The 12,634-nt window shown below is 37.2% G+C and overlaps 1 protein-coding gene across 2 annotated transcripts in view; it reads left to right on the plus strand.

The window, feature by feature from the left end:
- The window catches only part of LOC140719607 (protein argonaute-4), an 83,455-nt gene that overhangs the window by 36,125 nt on the left and 34,696 nt on the right, over positions 1-12,634 (plus strand). Inside the window, exons 6-10 of one of the 2 annotated variants that reach the window (XM_073034316.1) lie at positions 1,717-1,851; positions 2,828-2,915; positions 3,078-3,225; positions 4,133-4,252; positions 10,070-10,252. In XM_073034316.1, coding sequence (XP_072890417.1) covers positions 1,717-1,851; positions 2,828-2,915; positions 3,078-3,225; positions 4,133-4,252; positions 10,070-10,252 — 674 coding nt within the window. The remainder of the gene's footprint in view (positions 1-1,716; positions 1,852-2,827; positions 2,916-3,077; positions 3,226-4,132; positions 4,253-10,069; positions 10,253-12,634) is intronic. The other variant, XM_073034317.1, reaches the window with a different exon arrangement.

Consider the following 12,634-nt stretch of genomic DNA (forward strand, 5'->3'; position numbering starts at 1 on the left):
CAACGTAGATTGGGAGACCGCTTCACTAAGCACCTATGTTCCGTCCACCAGAACAAGCAGGATCTCCCAGTGACCACCCATTTTAATTCCACTTCCCATTCCCATTCCAATATGTCCATCCATGGCCTCCTCCACTGTCGGGATAAGGCCACACTTAGGTTGGAGGAACACCTAGTACAGTCGGCTCTTCTTATCCACGGATTCCGCATGCGCGGATTCAACCAACCGCGGATCGGGAAAATCCAGAAGTTCTCTCTCCAGCACTTGTTGTTTGAGTATCTACAGACTATTTTTTCTTTCCATTATTCCCTAAACAATACAGTATAACAACTATTTACATAACATTTACATTGTATTAGGTATTATAAGTAATCTAGAAATGACTTAAAAGTATAGGCAGTCCCTGGGTTATGAATGATTTCCATTCCTGAGTCCGTCTTTAAGTCGGATTTGAAGTCGGAACAGGTACATCCAGTATTATTTAGCCTCAGTCAAACGATTTTCTTAGTATATAGTACATATTTTACCTTTCTATGCATATAAAACTTAAGAAACATACGTATTTCAATAATTAAACCACTGCGTTGCTTAGTATTAATTGTAGCTTTCATTGGGGCAGGGCCTTTTACATGCTCCATTAAAATTGTTCCGATCGTTGACCGACTGTAGCCTAACGCTTTTCCAATGACCGATGGCGTTTCACCTCTTTCCGATCGCTTTATTACTTCCACCTTAATTTCAATCGTGATCGTGATTATTTTCATCAACAGAAACACTGTGGATGCTGCACCGCCAGGTCCTAATGTCCACCGCACTGAGACATTAAATAAAGTCTGGGGTTCCGCTGGGTCCTAAAGACCACCGCACTGAGACAGGTTAAATAAGGGACTTGAGCATCTGTGTTTTTTGTTATCCGCTGGGGGTCTCAGAACCAATCCCCTGCAGATAAGGAGGGCCGACTGTATTCCATTTGGGTAGCCTCCAACCTGATGACATGAACATTGATTTCTCAGTCTTCTAGTAATGCATTCCCCCCCCTTTCACAATTTCCCATCTCCTTGCATGCCCATCGCCTCCCTCTGGTGCTCGTCCCTCCCCCATTCTTCTTTCTTTCATGGCCTTCTGTCTCTTTCACCAAACAACTTCCCAGCTCTTTGCTTCGTCCCTTCCCCTCCCAGTTTCACCTATTGCCTGGCGTTTCTCTCTCCCCTCCCCCCACCTTTCAAATCTATTTCTCAGTTTTTTTTTCTCCAGTACTACCGAAGGGTTTCGTCTCAAAACGTCGGCTGTACTTTTTTCTGTAAATGCTGCCTGGCCTGTTGAGTTCCTCCAGCATTTTGTGTGTGTTGCTCTGATTTCCAGCATCTGCAGACTTTCTCTTCTTTCTCTTGTATTATGTACTTGTATTTTCTTTTGCCATAAAGTGGATCAATAATACAAAATATAGTTCGTCAGTAAAGTGGTTCCCTATGCAATTTACAGTTGTGTTTTCCATTTTACTTAGCCTGCCAGGAAAAAGAAAGAAATAGAAGCTCATTAGTCCATCTCTCACTCCTATTGTTAATTTCACTCAGCTTATTGATCAGGGATCTCCCTGGATTTGAAGTCTGGAAAAACCTATGGTTTCAAATTGATATGATGGGAAACAAGAGTAAGGAATATGAATTTGATAGCAGGCTGCCCTTTCAAGGAAAGTGATCTTTTTGTGTCTTACAGTGTCTGCGACAGCTTTTTACAGAGCTCAACCGGTCATTGAGTTCATGTGTGAAGTATTAGACATTCAGAATATCAATGAGCAAAATAAACCACTGACTGACTCTCAGCGTGTGAAATTTACCAAAGAAATAAGAGGTAATGTGCATAGAGCTATGGTAAGCAAGTTTACTGTCAGTTTCTGCGAAAGAATATGTTCAGCTGACATGAATAATTTTTACTAGTCCATTTGTTTGAACTCCTAAAACTCTTAAGCTTGGCATGAAAACTTTTTTTTAAGACAAAACCTTGAATCACTTTGAATTTTTTTGTTTGTGTATATGAATACAACATTTATGTGTGATTGACCACACCTCAAATAGCCTGTTTTGGAACATGAGTTTTGTTAAATATTTGTAAGTAGGTGCTCCTGTTTTTTTTTGTTAAATGTGTTTTTTATTTCTAGGATTGATTAAAATTACATACCCCAATATTTGAATTTAGTTCGAAGAGTTTTATATCTTCTAAAGTTACTTACACTGGTATTTTTCATTAATATACTTTATAGCATTGCAAATTAAAGTATTATGCAAAATCAGTTGCCTCATTTTAAATATATTTTTGTTATTTATTAATTTTGTATAAAATGTGTCCATTTGATTAAAAATGTTACTCATTTATTAATAACATTTTCAATGAAAAAAGATTAAATCCAATTTAGTCTCTGCCTTTTTACCAAACATCCTCACAGAATCAGTGTTTACCTTGATTCAAAGTATTAAGCACTTCCTTTCTAATTCTGTAAATTCCTGGCTTTCAAATTAGTTTAAGTATTAAGGAATGAAAAGTACTGATTTGTTGTTTGTAGAAATGGGAATTACAGTAACCATATTAATTACAGAAAACTATGCCACACTTCTATTCTTTCTGCAGTTGTAAGATGCTTACATGAACAAAATGATGGAAGTTAATATTAAAATACTATCTTGTAAATTATTATACCGCAAGTAGCGAAAGTGTAGAATAAGTTTATTGTCCAGTACAGCTCATCTAAACATTTAATGTTTCAATCTGCTGGTCTTGTTTTCAGCAACTAATTTTAACAATTCTGTTCCAAATCATTTACCTATTTCAGGTCTAAAAGTGGAGGTGACTCATTGTGGACAGATGAAAAGAAAGTATAGAGTATGTAATGTCACCCGCCGGCCGGCCAGTCACCAGACGTGAGTACACATTCGCTTGTAATATTTCATAGCTTTTTCATTTGTAAGTCTTAAGTCCCCATCTTTTTCCCAAGTGCAATGCTATTTTATATTTCTTTCACTACTCTTTTAAAAAAAATTGTATTGGCTTTCCTAATTTCTGTCAGTTGTCTCCTTTGCTAGGTTTCCTCTGCAGCTGGAGAATGGGCAAGCAATGGAGTGTACAGTGGCACAATACTTCAAACAAAAATACAATTTGCAACTTAAGTATCCCCATCTACCTTGTCTACAGGTGGGACAGGAACAGAAGCACACCTATCTGCCACTTGAGGTGAGATTGAAATATAGAGAACAATACCATTTAAAGTCAGATTTTGTAACAAAGCTTAAGGTCAAACCCACCTCAAGAGTCCACGTACCTTCCAGGACCATTTTGACTTTGTTTAATTATATCACTTTTACTGCATGACCATTTTCAGTGTGAAGGGAGGTTTTTTTTTGTTTACTAAACCATGCCCTCTCAATTAATCTAAATTTTATTTTTCACCTTGTTCTCCTCAAACTGCTTGTTTTTAATTTTTATGTGAAATTCCATTAGTATCCACTTTGGAATCTTGCCAAGTAGTCAATATTTGTGTAATCCTTGACTGCAATTGTTAATAGTGAACCATATCAAAGCTGAGTTGTATCTTGCTTTTCTGATGACCTTGTATGCACATTGTAAGGCATAAATGTACCTTAAAATTTTCTTCACTTGCATGTTATTAATCCAACTCCAGCTTTTAATGACTAACAACAGAGAACTGGAATGGAACTGGGAAATTTCCATTACTTGTAACTGTCTTCCACCCGTAGCCATTTTTGCAGAAACGACCAAGTTATATTTCCACTAGAAAGTTAAAAGATCATGTGCTGAGTAGTGAAAAGAAAAAAGGCTGATAGGTCTTGCTTTAATCTTTTGAATTTCATGGACTTCAAAACAATTGGCAGAAACAAACAACTGACTACATTGCCGAATATTTAAGAGCTGTTAATGCATTATTTTGCCATCTTCCTCCCCTGATAGTAACACACAAAATTAGAGTATCTAATTATTTTAGAAGATTGAAAGAATACCCACTAATTTCTGTATATGTATTTTGGAAAGGCTTTGTGTGGGAGAGAATCTTTAGGACCTTTTTTCCTAAAAACCATGATTTCAGAACATAAATTTACATTTTAACTTTTTCCATTTGCAGGTATGTAATATTGTAGCTGGGCAACGTTGTATCAAGAAACTAACAGACAATCAGACATCAACAATGATCAAAGCAACAGCACGGTCAGCGCCCGACCGACAAGAGGAGATTAGTCGTCTGGTGAGTAGTGATAAAGCTTTTAAGTTTGTGGTTTTAATTCTGGGAGATAAAGTGCAGATTTGACTGTGAGCTAAACTAACCAGGAAGTCAATAACAGAAGGAGAAATTTAAATATTTTGATGCACTTGAAAGCTAATATAAAAATGATTTTCAAATTATGAATTAGAGTATGAATTTAATGCAGAAAGAATCAGTCCCTAATACCCAAATTAGCTGTCCCTGGACAGTGATTAGAATCCTAAATCATAAATGGTGAAGTAAGGTGTGACAAATTACATTGCCTGCTATGTATTAGTCATTTGCAGGTTTGCCAGCTGAAATGGAGTCACACAGACCTTATGGGCAGAATATGTATTTCTCAGGTGTGACCATTACACTGAGTAGAAGTAGATCATGTGATTTTTTTTTTGGGGGGGGGCTTTCAGGCAATTTGGAGGAAGAGAAAAGACAGGTGAATTTTGGTACCTTGTGACAAAGAGAAGTCTGTTGAGTATGCTGTTGTGTCCAACCTCAGAAATTTCTTTAAAGATCATGCTCCGTGGTTCTGCATCCATTCAGATAAACAGTTTAGAAAAATAACAGGCTAGCTTTACACTATATAATTTTATCAGGATATTCTGTACATCTAGAAAACTCAAATGTATTTGTTAGAGGTCCTTACTGAAAGCTTAAAGAGGTTCATACAAGACAGTTTGGAAAATGGCAAGAGTTTCAAGGTTCAAGGTGCATTTATTATCGAAGTATTTTTTGCAGTCTACAACTCTGAGATTCGCCTTCTCCAGACAGCCACAAAACAAAACCATGGAAGCCATTCAAAGAAAAACATCAACCCCCTTCCCCTCCACGCGCAAAATAAATATGCAAATAGCAACAAGAATATCAAACCCTAAGCCCCTCCTCGCACTAAAAAAAACGCGCAAATGGCTACAAGAAAGAATGGGCAAAAACACAATATAAAAGCATAAAACTGAAAGACTGCAAGTGAACTACAGTCCAATCTATAAATCGCCAATCCAGAACTTCGGTTATCCAACAACCTTCTAGGGCTTAAGGGCTCTTGCCTCCTGGAGTCTTCTCGGAGACAGTAAACCACCAAAATCACTCAATCGATCTTCAAACTGTAGATCACAATCTGTAACAGATCCAGAAGCACATTTAAAATAAAAGAAGATATAAAAGAATCGGTTTTGTGGACTATCTGGAAGATGTTGCCTGAGGAAACGTTTTTCCCTGGTGCTATCTTGATCAGTAAAGGTTTGTGGTGAATACAGGAAATGACTATGGTAAATTTAAATGAGCATGGTCAGCATAGCCCCAGTGACTTTGGGAGGTGTGTAAGAAACATAGAACATAGAATAGTACAGCACATTACCTTCAAGGAGTGTTTGAAATGAGCAGTGGATATGGCCCCATTGAATAAAAGGAATGTGGGAAGAAGAGTTGTGTAGCAGAGCAGAAAGCTAGAATCCCAGCAAGTTTATGCAAAGTGCAGGAGGGGCAGAGGCCCATGTATAAAAAGTGTTTCTTTTATTTATTCATTTAAACAAATGACACAATATGATTGTACATTTTTTGGTTTCTTTCCCTATTAGTTGAGCCAATACAACAAAATAGAAGCAAAGACAGGGCACCTCAGACCTTGGAATGCATATCATGTGACGTAAGGTCTCAACATCAGGCCATAGTCAGCATAGTTTTCTAAAGGGAAATTCTTGCCTGACAAATCTGTTAGAATTCATTGAGGAAATAACAGACAGGATAGACAAAGGAGAGTCTGTGGGTGGTGTTTATTTGGATTTTCAGAAGGCTTTTGACAAGATGCTGGACATGAGGCTGCTTAACAAAATAAGACCCCATGGTATTACAGGAAAGGTACTAGAATCGACAGAAGATTGGCTGTCTGGTAGGAAGGAAAGAGTGGGAATAAAGGGGGCCTTTTCTGGTTGGCTGCTGGTGTCTAGTGGTGTGCCATAGGCTTCAGTGTTGAGACTGCTTTTCTTGTTGCATGTCAGTGATTTGGATGAAGGAATTGATAGCTTTGTGGCCAGGTTTGTAGACAATACAAAGATGGAGGAAGGGCAGATGGTGTTGAGGAAGCAGGGTGTCTGCACAAGGACTTATTTTTGGGGAATGGACAAAGTGTTAGATGGAATATAATGTAGGGAGATGCATGGTCATACTCTTCAGAAGAAATAAAGGCATGGACTATTTGGTAAATGCAGAGAAAATTCAAAAGTCAGAGTTGATGGGGGCCAAAGGACTTGGTGTTTTCATGCAGAACAGTCCACAGAAGGTTCACAAAAATTATCCTAGGAATGAAGGGGTTAACATATGAGGAGCGTTTGAGGGCTCTGGGCCTATACTCGCTGGAGTTTAGATGAATGGGGGGGGGGGGGTCTTTTTGAAACCTATTAAATATTGAAAGGTCCATGTAGAATGAATGTGGAGAGGATGTTCCCAATAGCAGGGGAATCTAGGACCAGAGAACAGCCTCAGAATTAAGGGCCATCCATTTAAAACAGAGATGAGGAATAATTTCTTTAACCAGAGGATGATGAATCTGTGGAATTCCTTGCCATCATTAGATAAATATAAGGCGGAGGGAGGTTGATAGGTTCTCAATTAATCAGAGCATTAAATGTTAAGGGGAGAAGACAGGAGAATGAGTTTAAGACAGATAATAAGTCAGCCATGATGGAATGACAGAGCAGATCTGATGATCAGAATAGCCTAATTCTGCTTCTGGATCTTGTGGTCTAACAAGATGATTTCTACATTTTGAAGATGCCTGAAAGAGTTTCTGAATTAGATGGTTGGGAAAGATGTTCTGTTTTGAATCAAGGATCAAATATGCTTGTTTAGAATTAGGAAACAGTGGAGAAGCAGTTGTTTTACTGGGACTATTCCATAGGCTGCCATCTTGTGGGAAGAATACTGAGCAGCAAACTTACAAGGAAATTACAAAGGTGCCCAAAATTTCTGGCATAGTGATAATGGGAGACTTCGGTTATTCAATTATAGACCAGCAATTAACAATGCATAGAAGATAGAGGGAGAGGAGTTTCTGAAACGTGCATGGGAGAATTTTTATGATTGCTAAGTGCCTGACCCAGGGAAGATGGACTTGTGGACGTTTGTTTAGGAAGTAAGCCAGGCAAAGTGCCACAAGCATCTGTGAGGGAGCATCAAGGAAATGATTGTAATTTCACAATGTTTAGGATAGTTAAGGGGGAAAAAAACAGATGGTAAATTGGAATTAAAACTTCACAGGCAAAACTATTTGAACAGTGGAAGGTCTTTTAAGATACAGCTGTTTCATTTTAAGCCTTAGTACATTCTTATGAGGGATCAGGATAAAGAATTTAAAGGCAGAGTTCCTCAGATTACCAAAATGAGAGGATGAAGCCAAAAGAAAGCATACTCAAGTCATCCTGTACAAATGTGATTAACATAATATAAGGATATTAAAGCTGGGCTTAGGGTGAGTATATAAAGACTACGTCCCCACTATCCCATACCTAAAGAGTTGTATCTAACATTAACAAGCCATAAAATGACTGAAGCTACAGTTTGACTGATTTTTTTAAAAAATGAACAAGTAGCAAGAAAAGAAAGCAAATATAGAATTATAGAATTCTTTATCACAGAAGATCATTGAGCACATTGTGCCTGCACCAGTTCCCTACTAGACCTACTTGCTAGTTCCATCCCAAATCCTTTCCCATCACCTTTCAATATTTCCTTTGCAATGTGTATTTGTTCAATTCCCTTTTGAAAGAGAAATGGAACTTGCCTCTGTCATGAAAGGTGGTACACTAGGTGCATGTGCATGCTAAAATGTTCCTGATTAGTACAAGGAGACTGCTTTTCTTAATGTATATGAATGATTTGGACTTGGATGTACAGGAGCAATTTTCAAATTTTACTGTAACACAAAATATGGAAGAAAAGTTAATCTTGAGGAAAATAGACTTTAATAGACTTTTAAAAAAAGAAACAGGACACTGGTGGCAGGAAGTAGCAGACAAAATTTAATGCGAAATATTACATTTTGAAAGTAGAATCAGAATCAGGTTTATTATCACTTTTATATGACATGAATGATGTTTTGTGGCTGCAGTACAATGCAAAAGCATAAAATTACGATAAGTTACAAGATAAATAGTACAAAATAAAGGAGTAATGAGGTTGTGTTCATAGATTGTTCAGAAATCTGGTTGCAGAGATGAAACAGTTTGTGAATCAATGAGTATGGGTCTTCAGGTTCCTGAACTACCACAGCCACGTGTCTTTCCTGTGGTGAGCTTGCCTCTGCTGCCATCTTGCGCCACATGGCTTCCAGCTCTGTTTCTAGGCCATTTTGGGCTCAGCGAGTATCCCAGGTACCTGTGGTGTATTGACTTCTTTTGCCAGATTCTCTAACTTCTGGCAATTACTTTACCTGTTTCCCCTTCTCTTTTTCCATTGCCCATTCTGGTCACCCTCTCACCCATTCTTCTCGCCTGCCCATCACCTCTCTCTGGTTCTCTTCTTCCTTCCCTTCATTTCATAGTCCACAGTCCTCTTGTGTATCTAATGTTCCAGTAGTGTTTGAGTAAGCATTCTTGTTCATTTAAATAATTCATTCTGGGCTATATATATATATAAAAAAATAAGTGAATTGCATAGGTCATGACGCTACCAAGTGATGCACATGCATGTCGCTTAAAGAGCAAACTTAAGAATTGCATCTTTTGGCTATCTTGTTTTCCTTTTAAATTAGTTTAATGCTTTGAAGTTACAAAACATAATACGTCTCCTATCAGATTTGTCCTCCTTACTCCTTTACCTCTTCCACCTATCACCTCTCAGCTGCCTACTTCATCCCTCCCCTCCCACACACCTCCCTTCCTCCACACCTGGTGTTACCCATCACCTCTCAGCTTGTACTTTACCCTTCTTCTAACTCCCCAACTTATTATTCTGGCTTTGGTCCCCTTCCTTTCCAGTCCCGATGAAGGGTTTGGTCTGTAAAGTCAACTGCTTATTCCCCTTCACAGATGCTACCTGACTTCCTGAACCCCTCCAGCATTTTGTGTGTTACTCAAGATTTCCAGCATCTGTAGATTCTCTTGTATTTAGAAGTAGTGCAGTTTCTTGCTGACAACCTTTCTTGCTCAGTATTCATCTCCTACGAGTAAGAATCCAAAGATTTGGACAGTTTGCTGAATTGTGCCGATGCAAAAATGACATTGAATACATGTTTAAAAAAGAACTTCCAATATTACATTTTGCTTATGTCCTCAAAAGTGGCAAACTAAATCGTCACAAGTAACTTTTTTTTAAAAACTAAATAAAATCATCCTTATTTTATCTTGTTCCTCATCCAGAATCATGGACACTTCTGTTAGGTACATTGGTACAAGTTTATTCTGCGAATATAAATAGAAGTATTAGTGGTCAAAAGGATTCCCAGACCTGTGACATAGCAGCAATAATTGAATTGATTTTCGCTGGTTCATATAATTGGGTAGCTTTGAGCAATTGCATTTGTTGTACAAGATCTGGAAATGTAGCCAGCTTTTCCAGCGTTTGCCTACCTGTCTCAATATTTTATATGAATTGTTTTCATAATTTTGCCATAGTGACTAAAGTTCATGAAATCTACAAGTGGACTGAATTTTACTTTGGCACTTAATCCTACTGAACTGTCACTTTTTTATTATATTCAAATAGCAAAACTTGATATGCCATTCAGCTATAAATTCTTGCATTTGAATCTTCTTGATTACATTGTACTTCTAAGATTTTTACATTGAGTAAATTTGTTTTTTAAAGGTGAAGAGTAACAGTATGATTGGCGGGCCAGATCCATATCTAAAGGAGTTTGGTATTGTCGTTCATAATGAAATGACTGAGGTCACAGGTCGTGTGCTGCCTGCACCGATGCTCCAGTATGGAGGCAGGGTAAGTCTGATGTTGGACGGAAGCAGCTGGAATTGTGAATGCACAGGACTTGAAGTAAGTGATATAGTGCATCGCTACGCTATATGTATGAGTTGTACAGCAAAATTATTTTAAGCACAAAATATTTACCAGCAAAAGTTAGTTTTGGATAGTTAAGATTATTGTTTTGTTGTAGGTACCTGCTGCTTCATTACATTTTAGCATAACTCTCCAAAATAATTTTTGAAGGTTAAATTTTTAAATAGTTTTTTTTGAGTAGGGAGAAAATCTAGTGCACTGGTTTTGGAAGATTTCCCTCCACCCTAACCCCCCCCCACCGAAGAATATTGTTTCAAATTTGTATCTTACGGTGGTACAGAAACTGCAGATGCTGGAGATATTCAGTAAGTCAGGCATTGTCCATAGAGATAGACATACAGTTGACATTTCAGGTATTTAACCTTGTATCAGAACTCTAGACTGTACTGCCTTAAGAGTTCTACATCACGATGTTAGTTCACTCTGGCTTGGAGTTCCACACACAGTACAAAGTAGTTAAATCTTTTTATCAGAACAGTGTGTTTATGTATATTAGGATTTTAGTTGAAGCATCATTATTTATTATTGTCTTTTAACCACTTTATTAAATTTTCTTAAATGGCCCAGTGATTCATTCACATCATATAATAACAAATTGGAAAAGAAAGTTTGAAACTTTCTTTTCCATAGAATTTGAAAGTAGAAGATGTGTTCAATTATAATTGTCAGTTAAAGTTTATAAGTACGGCCTTTTGAATAAATTCCCACAAAAGTGAGCTCAGCCTTTTTTTTTTCACTTGGTTATTTAAACCAGTGAAATAAGGAATTTAAGTATTTTTACCATATAATCTAATTTTCAAATTAATCTTAACAATTATAAGTGGTGTTTTTCTTAATTTGGGTGGTGTTTTTGTCCATTATTAAATCTTTTCCTAAAGACAGGTCCTTTGTATATACTGGACAAGTACTATAGATATGGATGCTGATCTATCTTCCCTCACACTTAAAGAAGTTTTTGTCTTTGTTTTGCTTAGACATATACATATGTAAGAAAATGAATAATTTTCCCTATCTTCAAGATAGCATGATTGAAATGTCATTCTTATTCTTGCATCAACATGTTAAGTAATTAATTTCAGTTATAAAATGCTGATTTCTTCAGTTCTCATTCATTTCTCATTCTTAAGTTGCCCTCCATCCACCATGGGTTAGGTGGACAATGACAAAAAAAAGTCAAAATTACTACATATCTACATTCACTTTTTAAAGGCAAGTTAAAAATTATGCTCCTTTTGATATCCCTTCTGTGGCCATCTTTGCTCTCTGTACCAGTTTCTACATTCCTTTCCTTACTACAAAGGTTTGTGTTCTTTTAAGATTGCCTAGTTGCAACGAGCATGCTTTCAAAAGACAGCTTTACAGAATGTGTTTGAGTAAAATGCAAAGCCTTAAATTCTTGTTAAATAATCAAAAGTCTGTGTCATTGTCGGAAAAGTTGCTGATTAGAGTCTGAATTTGTAAATTAGAAGTTAGCCTGCACTGGGGAAGAATAAAAAAACTAACTAAATGCCTCTTCCTTTGACCACATTTGCATTCCTATCTTAAAAGACTGGACATGAGTATTAAATGGGTTGGCCTTTGTGAGATATATTTTTCCTTGGATTTTGTCATTGCTGTTAAATTTGCTTTGCTAAGTGGAATTCAGCTACTGCATAAAAGATTACCTTTTCAATTCTCCTAACTCGTGATCACCATGATAAAATTATCCAGTGTTTTCTTTTGAATGTTTGCATCCTGATGTATTAGCAGGAAATGCCGATGCATTTGACATTGCTTCTGATGGTTTAGAGATATTGAGGTAATTCCAGGAGACCAATTAAATATTAACAGTTTGAACCAGTAAAGGACTTGTGAAAAGTGTTAGCCTCCGTCCTTATAAAAAGAGAGGTTCTAAAATCTGTGGAAAGACTTTCCTTCAAATGTTTGGGATTTGTATCTAATGTAGTTAATAGAATGAGGACTCCAATGTGTGGATAGATTAGAGAAGATAGGATTATTTGGCTTTAGCAGGGACAAAATTTATCATTAGAACAAGAATAAAGGCATTGTTATCCTGGAGCCAACTCTAATACTTGGGAAGATGCTGTCCATTACTCTGCCTTCCTACTTTTCTGCTGTATAACTCCTGGGCTGAATCCCCATTCACTTAGCCAATCACACGCATGTAAGTCTTTTAAGTACAGCATTTGCTGAGTATCAATGTGTGTGTCCTCTACTCCATCAGAAAACTCCATGTGTAGTTCAGTGCAATGCCCATTACTAAGACTTTACAGCAATATGTAAGGAATTGGCCCTTAGATCCTGAGCTGGATCATGCCTGGAATGGGATTGAAGCCTCCATTCATTTGAATGGGGATT

This window comes from Hemitrygon akajei, chromosome 32, assembly GCF_048418815.1.
Source record: "Hemitrygon akajei chromosome 32, sHemAka1.3, whole genome shotgun sequence".
NCBI classification, from domain to species: Eukaryota; Metazoa; Chordata; class Chondrichthyes; order Myliobatiformes; family Dasyatidae; genus Hemitrygon; species Hemitrygon akajei.